The following is a 17,784-nucleotide window of genomic DNA, read 5'->3' as shown; positions in this document are numbered from 1 at the left end:
AACAGAAGGGAGGCTTTCAGGCTGCCTTGTCCCCTGGCCCCAGAAGCCAGGTGCAGAGCACCCAGTTCTCTCCACTGTTTCTCCTCCCTCCATTTATTGTAGCCTGTGAACACAACACACAGCATTTTCCAATAAATTGCAAACTTCTGCTTTAGCTTTAAAGAAGTGTCTCTATCTATTCATGAAATCAAGGAGCCTGATTTACTTTTAGTGTGAAATATACCTCATACAGAGGGTATAAATAACACGACTACAAATATAGCTAAGAGGTTTTAAAATAAAAATCAAAGTTTCTCCTCTTGTCATTGATGATACCTGAGTCTTAATTTCTTTTCCCCAAGGCCTTTTTTGTGTTGTCAATCGTGCGCCATAGTTAGTTACACAACATACAGGGGTTATGTTGACCCAGTCAGCACACATGGCTTACGATTTGCTCCACTTCGGTCCCTGGTACTTCTTTCCCTCCCTCCCCTCTGCTCCTCTTCTACTTCCTCTACTTTACTCATCTTTCCCTCTCTTTATTGATAGTTTTTGAGCTTTATAGATAGACATAAAGTATACAACCAGAGACATGAAAAGTTGTGCTGCGTTTGTGTAATAAGAATTGTAATGCATTCTGCTGACATTCATTTTTTGAAAAATCAATTTTAAAAGATATCCATAAAGCGAAGCTCACTGTGATATATTTGTATTGTACATAGTATAATTTGGTCCATGTCATTCTGCAGCTCCTACTTTCTCTTTCCCTCCTCCTCCATCTCTACCTCCTTCCCCTCCTTCACTGGTCTCTCTTCTATTTTCTTGGGGTTCCCCCACCTTTTTCTTTACTTTGCTCTAGCTCCCCCACATTACAGTAAACATTCCACCCTTGACCTTCTCAGTCTGGCTGATCTCACTTAGCATGATGTTCTCGGGTTCCGTCTGTTGACCAGCAAGTGCCATAATTTCCTTCTTCTTTATGGCGGAGTCCAACTCCCCTGTGTATATGTACCACCCTTTCTTTATCTGTGCATCTGTTGAAGGGCACTAGCACATTCTCATCCTTTTCTTTAATCATTGCTGTGTCATCACGGTTCACTTTCCTTCACATAAGGAAGCTGTGAACTGAGATTATGGGTCTGCAATTTAAAATGAGGTGTTAATTCAAATACAAACTCAGCAAAAGTCAGCAGTAGGCAGATGCGTCCACACACTCAGTAGAATTGGCTGGATCTCAAGCATGCTCTACTAGGCAGAGACGGATTTCCATGTTGGTGTTCATTTAAAACCTTTCATATTTCAGGACAGTAATATTTCCCTATGCTTATCAACTTGTTTTATCACTTGTTTCCTGTTTCTACATGAATTTAACATTTTAAAAATGCATTATTTGAGTCGGGTGCAGTGGCGCACACCTGTAATCCCGGGAGGCTGAGGCAGGAGGATTGCAAGTTCAAATCCAGTCTCAGCCACTTAGCGAGGGATGGTGAGTAGAGAAATCTCCTTCGAGGAGTTGTGATACAAAGAGAGGAGAGACTGCAGATAGAGCAGGGTGAGAATGTAAAATCGCTTCCTCTTATTTTTTAGGGGAAGTTCATATGCATTTGGAGTAAGGATGTCAGGCTTCACTGATCTCTGAGAAGTACTAGATTAGGAAAACTGAAACATCACTGAAAACTTTCACCTGATTGAGACACAGGTACACTCGGCTCTCAAAGTCTCCAGTTTGCTGGCCTCGTAGGTCCTATCCACCAAGGGACAGCATCCAGACAGCACCCACACTCTGGGTCAGAGGGCTTGCTTCCAAAACCTTAGGACTCATGACCACTATTTTACTGAGACATTATTTTCAGTAATTTCTTGAAGATCAAATCTCTATGAGTTCAGGTGACAAGTTGCACAATATTTTTTTTCCAAAACATAGGAATAATAGGAAAGATAAATATGCAGAGAATTGAAAATCTGAAGAAATAGCCATATTTGTAAATGCCTCACAGACCAACTCTTAGGAGGTCGAACGCAGTCTCCCAGGACAGGAGTCCAGGCAGCTGATGCAGCTGGGAGAGGACAAGGGGAGGAAGACTGCCCAGCACACAGACCTCGACACAAAACAGGCCTCCAGCAGGACGTGCCCCGACACCTCCACAACCTTCACCTCCAGGAACTTGAAATATCTTATCGGCACCAGCTGCTGAGCCGGGTAGTCACTTGCTGCCTGTGAGACCCTCACTAGGTGGTATTTGGTGGAGGGATTCCTGACCTTTCCCAGCGTGGTGTTGGCTGATCCCACATCCTGAGCTACAGCTATGTCCAGGCGTCCCTCCACCTCCTTCTCCCCAGGTCCATCACAAGGACCTTTCACACATGGACATGGCTTCCTTCTGCATGTATCCTAGTCCTCTGTCCCCAGATAGTGCTGCAGTGCCACCTAACACACAACCTCAGGAAAAGTATTGCCTTTCATCTCCAAAATAAACTATAGAAGATAGTTTCTATAGTTATGTATGGTAATGGAGACAGCTGTAGGTACAAGTAAAGAGTGTCTAGTTACACATATTAATATATGCACATATTTATAACTATAACTTATCTTTATTAATATAAATAATTATTGCAAGAAATAAATATGAGTGATGATGCTGTTGAATATGTCATTAAAATCCAACTTTTTAATAAAGGAAAATTCCAGTGTAACTCACTGAAAATTTTTTTATTGATACTTTTCAGTCACATTTAACTTTAGGATACATTTTGACATAATTACACAAACATGGAGTATAATTTCCTGAATTCAGGTCCCAACATTTCCCCCCTTCCCCCACCTTCCCCTCTACTCCCCTTCCTCTTCTCCACTGATTTTTTGCAAGTTATTTCCAGTTCTTTTTTAAATTAATGTCTTGTGGATAAACTTGAACTTGCTGAAACTTGAAACTGAGTTTTCATATTACAAGAAGCAGTTTCCCAAAGGGTCACCCCTCCATCCTACTGGAGCAGGAACCAACTTCCTTAACAAGACCCCTAAAGCTCAAGAAATAAAACTAAGAATCAATAAGTGGAAGGCCATCAAGTAAAAAGTTATTCACAGCCAAGGAAATAGTTAAGAAGACAAAGAGGGGGCCTACAGAATGGGAGAAGGTCATTGCTAGCTGCTTCTCTGACAGGGGCTTAATATCCAGAATACATAAGAACTCAAACAATAACACTAACAAAAACAAGTAACCCCATGAGTCGATGGGCAAACAAACTAATCAGACATTTTTCAAAAGAACAAATGCAAATAGCCAACAAACATATAAAAAATGTTCAAACTGTTAACAATCAGGGAAATGTAAATCAAAACTACATTGAGAGATTTCATTTCATCTCACAGTTCATAAAATATTCAACAAAAGTCAAGAAGAAGCACCCTGAGCATTTGCATCTTTACCATGTGATAGTTTGGATATTGGTCCAACCAAAGCCAGTATGTTAAAGGATTGTTCCTCACACTGGGGTGCTCTTGGGAGGTGGTGGGACCATTCAGAGATGGGGTGTAGCAGAAGGTAGATAGGTCACTGGGGACTGTGCACTTGAAGGGAAGAGTGAGAACCCCTCCCTTCTCTCTCTCTCTCTCTCTCTCTCTCTCTCTCTCTCTCTCTCCTGGTGGCGTCCTCTGCCTGAGATTCCCTCCATGACGTTCTTCATGATCCCAGGCCCAAAGCAACAGGAGAAATGACAATAAAAGAAAACCTCAGAAATGAGCCAAAATAAACCTTTCCTCTTTTGAGACTGATTTATCTGAAGTATTCTTTAAGCCATAAAGGATGATGACACAATATCTTATCTAATGTTAGCAAATTATTCGTGCCCATATATTCAGAATATTGCTTCACATCTGAAATGAAATAAGACTTCTTGAAATCGTTATTAGAGCTGCCTTTGTACTGAAGAGGAGCCCTGGAATTCATTAGAGAGATGTCATGTGTTTTGTGAGCAGGGCCCAGGCAACGCCGCTGAGCAGAGGCGTACAGAGAACTTCCATAAGTGTGACGGTAGCCGAAGTATTTCATAAGTGAGCTTATCAGACTGAGGAAGATCTCTCCTATTTCTGCTTTACTGAGGGGTGTTTGTTTGGGGATTTTGTTTATTTCAGACAGGTATGGATGTTGGATTAGTTTTTAAATATTTTCGTAAATATGAAATACTTAAAAGATATATTTGAAAATATGTGAAGTGTTTGTACCCTGATGGATATAAAAACTGTTGGAGAAAATTAAAGAAAGTCTAAAAATATGGACACATATAATATATGCACAGATTGGAAGACTTAGCTTTCTCAAAATGTCAATTGCCCCTAGATTGATAAGTACATTCAGTGAAATCCCAGCAGGCTATTTGATAGGAATTTCAAGTTGCAAGGGAATATGGAAGACTTAGAAGAGCCAAAACAATTGTGAAAAAGAAGAGTAAAGTCAGAGGACTCATGCCACCTGGATGATAAAGCTACAATAATTAAAGCAGCTTGAGGTTGGTGTCGATGCAGACAGATCCACAGGGTCCCCCACAAATGGACAGCTGAGCTTGATATGAGATGCACCGACAGACGTGTCTCCAGGTGCACCAGGTGGACCAGGTGTTCATCTTTGCTTTGACCAGTCTTTGGTTGCCCCCTTGAGAAGGGTCATGAGCAGTATCTCCCTCTCACAGATGCTGTCCCAGCAAGGGCTGACGGCCAATGCTGGGTGCCACCAGCACTCCTGCAAGCTGGGTAGAATTTAGTCCTTGGGGCACACCACAGTGAATCACTGCCACACCCAACAGCATGACTGATTCTGAAGCAAAATCACAGGACTAACAAGAAGTCATGGAATTCACGTATTAAATTTGAACTGCAATAGTAGTTAATTTATTTAATAAGAGGGATACCTAAAGGATTGATTTTTACAAACCCATAAGAGTCTAACTAAATGACAGCTCTGTGGGGCCTAGTGATCAAACACTGGCATCAATAGCGACTCCATCTATCCAATGCCCACCTCTGGTCACAGTGCCTTCTGTGGGCTACGTGTCCTCTGCTTCTGCTAAGGGAAACACAGGATTGCATTTACAGACTGTCCACAGAATCAGGTGAAAGCTCCTGCTCTACAAACCCCTTCTTATAAGCAAGTAACGGTCACCTTTATCCCACATATATTGCATGTTAACAGGACAGGATTGTGGATATTTTGATGGCCAACATTTAGTCCACTTCAAGGATACAATGTGACTGACCCATGATCCATGACTTCCTAGTTAAGTCTCCAGGAACAGGCTCTCAGAGTGTCACCTCAGGCATCCTGTCCATATGTGACACCGCCCATGCAGTTATGGCCTGAAGACAGGAACAGAACAAGTGCTGAGATGAGGCCACTTCATGGGGATCTGAATGAAGCTCCACCATCTGTCCCAGTGCATTCCCAGACTCTGAGGATCTAGGAATGGAAGGTGACTCTCTTCATTGGTAGAGCTATCATATGCATGGTATTCTTTTCATATTAGCACAGAAGTCATCTTCATTTAAATGTTCTACTACATCACAGTCATCTCAAACCATGGACATCATTTAATTATGCAACTTTCATAGATAGACATTGTGTGTGTTGATGCTCTTTTGCCTCACACAGATATGCTCAGGAATTCTTCCTGGGTTAAGAATTTGCATCCCTTTGTCTCACAGCAGGTTTCACAGTGGAAGGCAGCTGGGATGGCCCTGGACAAAAGCTCCAGGGGAAGCTGTCCTGCAGATGTGACCATGCTCTGTGTCCATCCTTTCCCTGTTCTGCTTCACTAATGTGCCATCTACTGAGGGTGCAACACAGAGAAATTCACTACAACTGGAAGCCCTGTTTTAGACTCCACTTCTGTGAAACCTGAACAAGGAAATGTGTTTAGAGAATGGAAATCATAAGTCAATCATCACCAACCTAGACCACCTGAAAAGTAAGGTTTCAGCCAAGTTAAAATGCAAGTGGTCATTGTGGTATCTCAACATCTCAGAAGGATGTTGTGACAAAGTGTCAGGTATTCTAGCTAAGCAGGAACACTTCACTGTGACTTACTCGGGAGACCCCTTGTCATAGATGAGAAGCTGTCTTTCAAAGGAATTTCCTCAAGGCCTCCTCCATGTCCCTGTTCCTCAGGCTGTAGATAAAGGGGTTCAGCATCTGAGGGACCAGAGTGTACATCACTGAAGCCACAGCAGTCTTCCTGGGGGAGTCAGTCACTGCAGAGCTAATGTACACCCCAAGTCCTGACCCATAGAACAAGGAGACAACGGATAGGTGAGATCCACAGGTGGAAAAGGCTTTATGCTTTCCTTCTGCTGATGGCATTCTCAAGACAGAGGACACAATGTGAACGTAAGAGAAAATGATCCCAGAGACAGGAACACCACCAAATAGGCAAGCTACAACATATATCAGGATGTTATCAATGAAGTGGTCAGAACAGGACAGCTTGATGATCTGAGCAAGTTCACAGAAGAAGTGGGGCATCTGTAAGGCTGTGCAGAAGGACAGACGCAGCACCATCAGAGTGTGCAGAAGGGCATCCACAAGGCTAATCAACAAGGAAAACAGCATCAGCAGTCCACAGAGCCTGGGGTTCATGATGACTGTGTACCTGAGTGGATGGCAGATGGCCACGTAGCGGTCATAGGCCATCACTGTAAGGAGACAAGTTTCCACGCCACCAAAAAGCAAGACAAAGCAGACTTGGGTGAGGCAGGCTGTGTACGTAATGCTCTTATTCTGTGTTAGGATGTTAACCAGCATCTTTGGAATTATGTTTGAGCTTAAACAGATGTCAGTGAAGGAAAGATTGGCAAGAAAGAAGTACATGGGGGTGTGGAGGTGGGAGTCAGAGCTGACGGCCAGGATGATGAGGAGGTTCCCCAGGATGGTGACCAGGTACATGGACAGGAACAGGCTGAAAATGAGGGGCTGCAGGGCTGGGTCCTCTGTCAGTCCCAGGAGCAGGAATTCTGAAACAGCTGTGTGGTTTCTAGCTTCCATGATGTTGATCAATCTGTTGCAAATAGAGTGGTGAATATACATAGATCCGTGGCAGCAGCCCAACGTGGGAATGTGTTTGAACACCACTCCTGAGACACTTTGACCTCTGCACACCAGCATCTAGGACTGTGAGAACATCAGCTTCTGTTGCAAAGCCACTAGTCTGTGGTAGGTGGTTATGTGTACCTCAGGGGGTTGCAGATGGCCACATAGCGGTCATAGGCTAATACACCCAACACCAAATAAGACTTTGAGTAAATGTCAGAGTGCTTTGTAAGAGTCATCACCTTTGAGAAAGGGAAGATTTCCTGTCTGAAGGAAATGGCCCATGAGCTTGTGCACAGAATGAAGAACAGGAGCTGCGTGACATCAGGTGAGCGCCTATGCGAAGGGTTAAGGGGTGGAGACTGACTTGCTGGGCATGGATCTTGTTTCTCATGGTCTCCTGCACACGATTTCTCCTGCTTCCCCAGGATGAAATTCTCAAAACACGTCTTCCCTCATTCCCAGAGCATTAACTCGGGGACTTTGTGTTCCCTTTCTGGTTTCAAGAGGAAAGAAGCTGAACATCTTACCTGAATACTGAAGATGGGAAATCTGTTTCAGGACGTGCAGACAGACCAGATGGATAAGGAATCCTGGTCAGGGAAGGTCGTCTCTGGGAGGAGGCTTGGGTGTTGCTTCCTGAGCAGGGCAGGGCTGGGGAGTGAGGTCAGATGCTGCTCCTGATGCTATTTCCCTGGGGTCTCAAGATGCAAAGCTCCTCATTAGACCAGCTATTTCACAGTCATTCTCACCCCAGGAGTGCAGGTCCTTAAAGACCGAGACTCTGGAGGTGGGTAGTTCAGGATGGCTGACTACCTGACCCTGAGGGAAACTGTTCATCATTCAGTTCTCCCCATGGTTCCTGCCCATCCCCAGTTCCCAGACCTTGAACTTGCAATGCCTACCTCCTCTACAATAGATCCCAGTGTTCCGTCCAAGTTAAAAACTAAGGAACAGCTGTGTATTTAATTACCTTCTGAAGCCTGGTCCCTATTTTAGATGTGAGAATATTATATATATACACACACACACACATATATATAAATGTCATACATACATATACATGTGTGCGTGAGTGTGTGTACACACACACATATTTATATCCACATATATACAGGTATAAATTATGACATTTAAATGTGAACTAAGAATCAGGGAATTAATCTGACCTAACTTTCCTATGTATACATTGCATGCCACAATGAATCTCATCATCATGTATATTCACAAAACACTAACTAAAAAATAAAAAATTAAATTAAAAAAATACAAAATAACTAAAAACTGGAAGAAAAAAACTAAAAAGAAATACCAGAAAAATGAAAGGGAACAGGGTAGGAGAATAGTGGAGGGAAAGGGGAAATTATATTTCATGCCTTTATAAGTATGTCAAAATAAATGCCAATGTTATGTATAACTAAAAAGAACCCAAAAGGCAGGCTATGCCAATCTGCACATACTCAGTACATGTGGTCAGAGGTGAAGCTCCACATGTGTGTTCATTTTGTGACATTTTACTTAAGGATTCAATACCTTCATGTGTTATCACATTAGTTTACCCCATGTTCGCTCATTCTGTATGAATTTCTAATTTTCAAGGTATGTTCTTTGAGATTTTGGGCAAGATGGCATCTTTCTTCACTATTTTAAACTCATTAAATTTGATAACACGTTAATCATAGATAAAATGTGCAGAGATATGGTTGAGATGATTTTAAAATGTCAGTCTTCTCATGTATCACAGAAAGAAAACAGTGTCAACTCCAAAATCTGATATGATGTCAAATAGTCAGAAATTTCTCTTTAGAAAAGCAAAGAATAAACCTTATGTGTACCACACCTCCTGGTCTATCTACAGTTGCATTCTCTTCTAGTCATTTATACAATGTGAAAAAGAGTGGGCATTCCATTAAAAGTTTTGGGCAATCAAGTAGTGTAGACACTACTTGGACAGAAAGAGAAAAGAGAGAGAGAGAGAGAGAGAGAGAGAGAGAGAGAGAGAGAGAGAGAGAGAGAGAGAAAGAGACTGACTAGTAATATTCTCTTTCCAAAATATATATGGAAGGTTTTCAAAATAAAGGACCCTTGTACACTCATTCTGGTTCATGGCCTTTACTTTCCCCATCCTCCTCCTCAGCAACATGAAACCTGAAGACCCAACAGGTGCAGTAGAGTTCCTCCTCCTGGCACTCTCAGAGGACCAAGAACTGCAGCCCCTTCTCTTTGGACTCTTCCTGTCTGTGTGCCTTGTCAAGGTGCTTGGCAGCCTGCCAACAGCTCTGACCTCCACCTCCACACCCCCATGTACTTCTTCCTCTCCAACCTGTCCTTCACTGACATCTGCTTCATCTCCCACGGTCCCCCAAGATGCTGGTGAACGTCCAGAGACAGAGCAAGACCGCCAGTTACACATGCATTTAAGCCCCCGCACAATACGGAAGATGCTGGGAACACCCAAGCTCAGGGTCTAAGCAACACTTGAGCATGATTTCTCTCCCAGTCGGGCTTTGTCTTGGTTTCGACTGCCTTAGAAAACGTTCTCCTTGCAGTCATGTCTACATGGTGGTGACTGCATGGCCATCATCACCCCTTGGGTACACAGTTACCATGAACCCCTGTCTGTCTGAGTCCTGCTGGTGCTGGCCTTTGTTAGCCAGCACTGCACACAGCCTGATGAGTCAGATGGGGCCGTGACTGCCCTTTGAACAGACCTGGAGATGCCCTCTTCTGCAAACTCACCGGATCGGATCATCAAGCCCATCTATCCAGTGCCCTCATCCAAACATCCTGATTCATCCATGAGAGGAGAAACAGGCAATGCACAAGGAAGGCAAGCACGACGGCCATGAGATGAGCCATCTGCATGTCCTGTCAGGAGAGATGGACTCATCACCACAGCAGCTGGGTGCTGCTAGCAGACAGCCCTTCCTCTTGCACCCCTTCTGGGAATGCCTCCATAGCAGAGATTGACTGCGTCGGGCACCGTGGCACCCACCTGAAATCCCAGGTTGAGGCAGGAGGATCACGAGATCCTGAGCAACTTAGAAAGGCCCTATGTTGCTAAAACAAAAAAGGGCTAGGGATGTGGCTCAGGTGTTAAGTGCCCCTAGGTTCAATCCCTAGCATCAATAAATAAATCAATTAATTAATTTTAAAAAATAAAAGAGATTGACTGCAACCCAAGATTATTTTCCCTTCCCAAATTGCATCCGTGGTAATACTGTGCAGTTTAAAGACCTGACTCACTTGCCCTCATTTTAGACAAATCTGAAGGTTCGTCTCCATTTCCTAACCCCTGGCAGGTCAGAGGACACTTACTGGGAGATACTGGTTGTCCCAGCACACTTTATCCCTCAGGCTAAGCAAATTTCAATCACTTCTCTTCCACAGGGTCTCATCCCAGTTACATATCCTAATAACCTTTCAGTATAAAACTTTGTTTCTGTTTTATTCTTGGTAGCCAAACCTGTTTTCATATGAAAATCACATTCTTTTCAGTGCTGAGAAATGCTATGGATTATATATGTTAGGAATACGATGATGTGAAAGTTATTCTAATTTTAAACAGGATGATAATGAGATGCTTCATTGAAAAGATGACATTTGAGAAAAGACCTAGTGTAGTCAAGAGCACATGATGTGGTTATGTAGAGATAGAACCAACCTTGCATTCCTTGAGAGAAAAACAAACAAAAAATGGTCACACTCTCTATTCTTTGTTGGACTCCTATTTCTAATATTCTGCAGAAAATCTGCAGTCAGAGTACATTTGGGTTTCCCTTTTGTGTATTAAACTTGTCTATATCTGACATTTAAATTGAGGATAATATAGAGCATATTCCTTACCCATATTTTCTGAAATTGCCCTTTAATTGAAATCAATTCTCCTGAAAATTGGGGAGAGCTTCTGTATAAAATTTTGTGAGGCTGGTGATGTTCCATGGAAAGTTGTATTATTGATAAATGTTAAATTACTTTTTTGTTTCCAAGACAAATTGCTTTCTGTATTTTATTGAGAGAAATGTGTGCACTTAATTAAATCCAATACTCCCGTCTTACATTGAACTCACTCATTCTAAGACATAGTTCTAGAAATCCCTTTATCTCTGATCTGCATCGTATTTTTCTGATTTGATGAGACCATGTATAGTAGCATCCAATGTATATGAGTTTCTCTTAAAAATTAAACCAAACTCTATTGAAGACCTATTACAGTTTTTTCACTCTTTCTCCTTTTAAAATTAATATAGTTGAGACATTGAAGAAAACCATCCAATCTATCTCTTCACAAATTGCAAAAAATATATCCAGTGAATTATAAGTTCACATGAAAAGAGGTTAAATGTAAAGTAGCTTGATAAACATATGATCATAGAGAAATCCCCAAATATGAAAGTTTTTTAAAATAAACACCAATGCGGAACACCAACTCCATTAAGCGATGGTTGAAATCCAACCTGATGAGCTAAATATATGGACACACTACCTTGGGATGATTTTGTAATTTGAATTAGAATTTCATGTAAAGATGGAGAACCATAAGTTCAACTATCCTCTCTGTATGTGAAGAAAACTATTGTGATAAAATTGAAGCAGGTGTTCATTTAATTCTAAATGAAGAGTCACGGTCCTGTCTATAATTTTGGCCATTAGCAGTAATCCTAGAAAATAGATTATAATCCTCTGTGCTCAATATGAAAGCAAAAATTAACATCAATGATAGCTAAGAAGAGCCGCCCCTGAGGGTCTGTATTTTATAATTTTTAGATAACAGTTAGAATGACACCATTTAGATCCACATATATAAGACATATTACGATACCTAACATAAGAACCAGGCTTCCTGATTTCACAAAATAAATAGAGATGGCTTAGTCTGTAAGTCAAAAGGAACACTGGAATGCATGAGAAGTGGTGTGTGTTACATGTTCAAGGACTCAGAAATGAAGATGGGCAGGAAAAATGGGGTGAACTGAATGGGAACATCTGGCCTGTCCCAAACTCCTCACCTCCGTTCTTGGTCTTTAAGGACATGCACTCCTGAGATTAGAATACTAGTGAGATAACTGGTCTAATGAGGAGCTTTGGACATTGAGCCCCAGGGACACAGAGACTAGAGCCTCTGTGTCCTCAAAAGTCCTTCCCAATCTTGGAAGCAGCACCTGAGCCTCCTCTCACAGATGAGCCTTCCTGACCAGGGTCTCAGCCACTCCTTTAATCAGTCCTGAGGACGCATCTTATTTCTGCAAAACATTCAGGTAAGATGGGCTGTGGATGTGGCTCGGAGGTAGAGCCCTTACCTAGCGCTTGTGAACCCTGGATTCCATCCCCAGCACCACAGAAAACATGAAGTAAGATGTTCAACACCACCCCTCTTCCACCCAAACAGGGAACACACAGCCTTAATCAAGCTTTGGAAGGCAGAGCTGATGTTTTGTGGTTATTTCACCCTGATGATGAGAAGCCGGTCTCCCTAGCCCACTCCTGTCAACCGTCATCTTCTGGGCGAATTGCCCGACGTGTGAACTGATACCCACCCAGTTCTCACTGTTGCAGTCTCCTAGTCTCCTCAAGCAGACGCCACTTTTCCTACACAGCAGAAATCTGCTGCTTCTTCAGTGCAATGACCTATAAAATATTCTGAAATGTGTTGGTGTTCTTGTGCGTGTTGAGCAGGGATGGTGGTGAGTATATTAGTTGGTAGGAGCATCATAACCAGTTACCTTGGACTGGGTGTCTTAATAGAAATTTCCATACTAATGGTTCTAAAAATCTAACGATTGAGGAGTCTGCCAGGTGGTCCTAACCTGTTCCCAGGTGATGCTGCACCTGCTGGTCCATTAATTTTTAGCTTTCACCCCATCAATTTCATAAGATTTGTCAACAACATGGAAACTAGAAACCAAACAGCCATTTCAGAATTCCTCCTCCTGGGACTGACAGATGACCCAGCCCTGCAGCCCCTCATCTTCAGCCTGTTCCTGTCCATGTACCTGGTCACCATCCTGGGGAACCTGCTAATCATCCTGGCCGTCAGCTCTGACCCCCACCTCCACACACCCATGTACTTCTTCCTCTGTAATCTTTCATTGAATGACATCTGCTTAAGCACAAGCATGATTCCAAAGATGCTGGTGAACATCCAGACACAGAATCAGAGCATCTCTTATGCAGAATGCATCTCACAGCTCTGCTTTGTCTTGGTTTTTAGTGTCTTAGAAAATTTTCTCCTTGCAGTGATGGCCTATGACCGCTATGTGGCCATTTGCCACCCCCTGAGCTACATGGTTATCATGAACCCCTGCCTCTGTGTTGTGCTTGTCCAGGTCTCTCTGATCATTAGCGTTGGGGATGGCCTGCTGCACAGTCTGATGGTGCTGCGGCTGTCCTTCTGCACAGACCTGGGGATCCCCAACTTCTTCTGTGAACTTGCTCAGCTCATCAAGCTGGCTTGTTCTGACACCCTTATTCACAACATCCTGGTATATTTGGCAGCTTGCATATTTGTTGGTTTTCCTTTCTCTGGAATAATTTTTTCTTACATTCACATTGTGTCCTCTGTGTTAAAAATGTCATCATCGGGAGGAAAGCACAAAGCCTTTTCCACCTGTGGGTCTCACCTGTCTATTGTTTTCTTGTTTTATGGGACATCTTTTGGGGTGTATATTACCTCTGTATTTAGTGACTCCCCCAGGAAGACTGCAGTGGCTTCAGTGATGTACACTGTGGTCCCTCCAATGCTGAACCCCTTTATCTACAGCCTGAGGAACAGGGACATGACGGGGGCTTTGAGGAAACTCTCTGGCAGGATATTGGCTCATCTATAATGATTCATTTGCTTTGCACAAGGGTTTCTCCACTATGTCAAAATGACATGATTACTGGTGGTCCTGAATCCCTGTCACTTATATTCTTTAAAGGGCCTCTTCTAAAATAACGAGATCACATGACCGGGTGCATTGTGACTTGGCTTATAACCTCACTTTGCTTTCTGTCTAACTCTGTAATGCTGGATGCATGACTTCATTTCTCTAAATACCATTGATTTACTCAGGTTCCATGGAAGAAGAGCATATGTCAGAGTTCACAATTTCAGAAAGAAACAAATTTGGTGCTGCCTCATAAGAGGCAAGTTAGACACAGTGGACAGGCCAGGGACCATAAGCCCAATGGTACTCATACCTAGGGAATAATTTGTAAAGAATAATAATAATAAGGAGACAGAGACAAGGTGCAGAGGTAGGGAAGATGGCAGAGTAGCACTTTGTTCAAGTGGCCACCTTTATTTATACCAATAGGTTACATTAGGTCATTAGTACCATAACCACATTTAGGAAGGCTGCTTATTCTGCAGTTATATTTCATAGTTACAATATGCAGTGTCAGGAGCTTTGTGCAGCTCTCAGGAAGGTCCACTGTCTGAAGTTACTGTTAGTTGGGCAGCTCCAGGAGCACCGGAGCTTGGGGAAACCTTGTAGTTATCTAGCAACCAAGTTCCTCTATTCCCAGGAGTTTTGTGCCTAAGGTTAAGGTTGACGCCGATAAGACTCTAGCATTGCCGTAGCAACCAGGTAACCTATGCCTTTGCCCAGAAGCTTTCTCAGGCACACTAAACATGCCACAGCCATGAAGTCATCAGGGATCCCCATCCCAAACACAGAACCCCTACAACAGTTTTCACCTGATGACTTAATTAGGTTGAAGTGAATTTCCTCCTTAGACTTAATACTAATGGGAGGTAAAGGGATTACATAAAGCAATTACTGAAGCAAGTTACTGGCAGCAAATATGTTTCTCAGGTAGTAATAGCATCTACCATAGTCCATTTTAGTTTCTATCATTAAAATGGCTTAATTCCATATTACTGTTTTGAAATGATTGCGAGATCTTTAAAACTCATCGAGGAAGATGCCCTCATTCCTAAGAAGAAGTAAAATCCAATGACAATAAACTGAAACAACAAAGAGAGTCATCGTTCACGTCAAGGACGAGTGAGCAGAGAATCTACAGGGACAGAGACATGGCTTCCTTCAGTCCTCCCTGAGGTGAGCTCATCCCAGGGCTGGTTCTCCCTCAGGAACCCAGGAGATAGGAACAAATTGAGGTGTCGCACTTGGGCATGATGCCAGAGATGGAATGCTGAGGGTCCTCCCCTTGGTCCTTTTTTCTGTGAACCTACCAAATTGCATCTCTGTAGTGGACTGAATGGTTGTCCTCTAAATGCACCCAGATCCTGTCTCAATAACTTGTACTTCTCTTATGTGATCAATGTGTGAATGTTACTCATATCGTAATGGGGGAAAGAGGATTTGCACAAGAGAAGGGTATTCTGGTTCACCTGGGTGGCCTGCAGTGTAATGATGTCTCTTTACAAGATAAAAGTGGAGAAGACACAGAGAAGAGTGGGAGGCATTGTATCTGTGGAGATGGAATCTGTATTGAGCTGCCCAGTACTGACCTCCAGTATTCCATCATTTTTTTTTTAACCGCATCATTGTGATTTCCACTCTAGTGCATTTTTATCACCCTTGCAGATATTCCTATACTTTTCATTTCATAAATTTGTTTCATTTTGAGCTTGTCTTTTCTGAGAATGTACCACAGAAAAATTGCTGAAACTAGAAATTCTGCCTTAGGGTCTGCTTCTATGGAACAGACAGAGAGAATATGTTTAGTGAATAGAAATCGTGCCAATGTCCACATTAATGGTAATGAATAGATTAATCACATGTCACGTTCTTCTCGTCATTGGGCTTCTCCATCAAGCCTGCTGTTGTCCATTTAGCAGTTATCCATCTATTTTCAGTGCTTGAGTTGTGTATTGAGACCTTGAAGGTCGGGGACATCTTTTTGATGTGGATGTAATTTGGGTATCTATTTTTCTTATGTTGTGATCAAAGCTGTGTGAACATTCTCCTCTGTGTCTTCTGGAGGAAATAAACATATTTTGACACACATATTGAAATTACTAGCTATTGCTTAGTAACTTTTGGGTTGGATGAAGAATATTTCTAAATAGTATAATGAATTTAAGTTCTAATTAGATACTCCTTGTGTTTTACGTCACTTGCAGAATATTTACCTCGACAATCTAATGGATGTAAAACATTAATTAATTTACGTTTCTTATTATGACATTGAGAGTCTTCTCACATATTATGAGCCATTTATTTTCTTCCCTTGTTAAATAAATGTTTATGATATTTCCATTGACCTGCCTGTCATTTTCTTTTCCAAATAGACAAATTATTTATGCATTTGGAATAGCAATTCTTTGAAGTTTGTAATAGTAAAATTTTATTTTGGGGGAGTGTGCCTCCTTTGCCATGTGCTTTATACTATATCATGGATGTCCAAAAGTGCTTGGTTTTAGCAGGTTTTAATTTGTCAGTATTTTCTCTCTTGGTCTGTACACAATAAGTCTTGACATTGAAATGACTAATCACCTCAACAAATAAATTATTCTCTTTTCTTTTGCAATTGAGGCTGAAACCACCTGAAATTTATTTGTCTTTCATAAGAGGAAAGATATCCAAATTCATTTTTATTTTAGCATGATTTATGAAATAGTCCATCCATTCACTGTAATGTCAATTCAGCACTAAAGAAGCCATTCATGCATGAGTTAATGTTTTCCTGGACTCTCTTTTTTGAATAATAAGATAACTATGTATTCTTGCAACAATATCTCTTGTCTTACTGATCTCAACACATCAATCATTTATATCTAGTTCAGTGTGGTAACAAACAAGCCCTCAAGTTTTTTATATACAATCACAAAATGGCTTTGTATCACAAATTAATTCTTTTCTGATAGTTTGGAATTTTCTGTAAAATTGTGGATAAACAAGACACAGTTTTACTCTGTGACTGTGTGTGTGTGTGTGTGTGTGTGTGTGTGTGTGTGTGTATACACGAACCAGCACATACATGCACCAATACTATGAAATTCGGAAAACTTGGCAGTAAAATTCTAAAAAGGAAGCAAAATATTGATTAAATGCTTAGTCCATTATGATTACAGAGAATCTATTAGAAAAGTCTGCCTATAATGTTCAAGAACAAATTCAAATTTAACTGAGCAATAAATAGAATGAGCCCTATAGGGTTGCATTATTATGGGACTCTCTGTGCATTACCACTTCTATTTATATGTTGATATGTTCATGCATGTCTTATTTTGAGTTGAATTGCAATGTCAGATTTCCTGATTTCATCTGTGAGTATAGTTGTGACTCTAAAGATACCTTGAAAGAAAGGTACCTAGTACAGAAGGAAGGGTGCCCATATGTCAGTGGTGCTTTGATGAACATGAGCAGAGACATTTCTCACAAGAAGAAATGCAAATGTCCAACAAATACATGAAGAAATGTTCATCTCTTGAGGGCAATCAGGAAGATGCCAATCCAAACTATACCAAGACTTCATCTCGCTCCAGTTCTGGTGGCAAGTATGAAAATACAAATAATAATAAGTGCTGAAGATGTGGGAGAAAGGTTCTCTTACATGTTGTTGGTGGGATTGCAAATCACCACAACCACTCTGAAAAGTGGTATGGAGATTCCTCAAAAGACAAGGAATGGAACCACCACATGACCTAGCTATCCCACTCCTTCGTATTCATCCTAAAGAACTAAAATCAGCACACTACAGTGATCTATGCATACCAATGTTTATAGCAACATGATTCACAGTAGCCAGTTTATGAAACCAGCCTAGGTGTCCCTCA

The 17,784-nt window shown here is 41.7% G+C and overlaps 2 protein-coding genes across 2 annotated transcripts; one reads left to right on the top strand and one right to left on the bottom strand.

Moving 5' to 3' along the window:
• Positions 1–6,092: 6,092 nt before the first annotated feature.
• Positions 6,093–7,013, bottom strand: LOC101970083 (olfactory receptor 7G2). The gene has a single exon (XM_013361441.3). The coding sequence runs from the start codon at positions 7,008–7,010 to the stop codon at positions 6,093–6,095; it is 918 nt and encodes a 305-aa protein (XP_013216895.2). The 5' UTR covers positions 7,011–7,013.
• Positions 7,014–12,922: 5,909 nt separating this feature from the next.
• LOC144369428 (olfactory receptor 7G2-like) lies at positions 12,923–13,882 on the top strand. Its single transcript, XM_078029571.1, has one exon. The coding sequence runs from the start codon at positions 12,944–12,946 to the stop codon at positions 13,880–13,882; it is 939 nt and encodes a 312-aa protein (XP_077885697.1). The 5' UTR covers positions 12,923–12,943.
• The last annotated feature ends 3,902 nt before the right edge of the window (positions 13,883–17,784 follow it).

The sequence above is a fragment of the Ictidomys tridecemlineatus genome, chromosome 2 (assembly GCF_052094955.1).
Source record: "Ictidomys tridecemlineatus isolate mIctTri1 chromosome 2, mIctTri1.hap1, whole genome shotgun sequence".
NCBI classification, from domain to species: domain Eukaryota; kingdom Metazoa; phylum Chordata; class Mammalia; order Rodentia; family Sciuridae; genus Ictidomys; species Ictidomys tridecemlineatus.
Note: the sequence above shows the minus strand (reverse complement) of the source record. Positions and strands in the feature narration are given on the sequence as shown.

What these genes read in the sequence shown, in the direction of transcription:
- LOC101970083 (XM_013361441.3), bottom strand. Translation starts at nt 7,010, where the DNA reads ATGGAAGCTAGAAACCACACAGCTGTTTCAGAATTCCTGCTCCTGGGA.
- LOC144369428 (XM_078029571.1), top strand. Translation starts at nt 12,944, where the DNA reads ATGGAAACTAGAAACCAAACAGCCATTTCAGAATTCCTCCTCCTGGGA.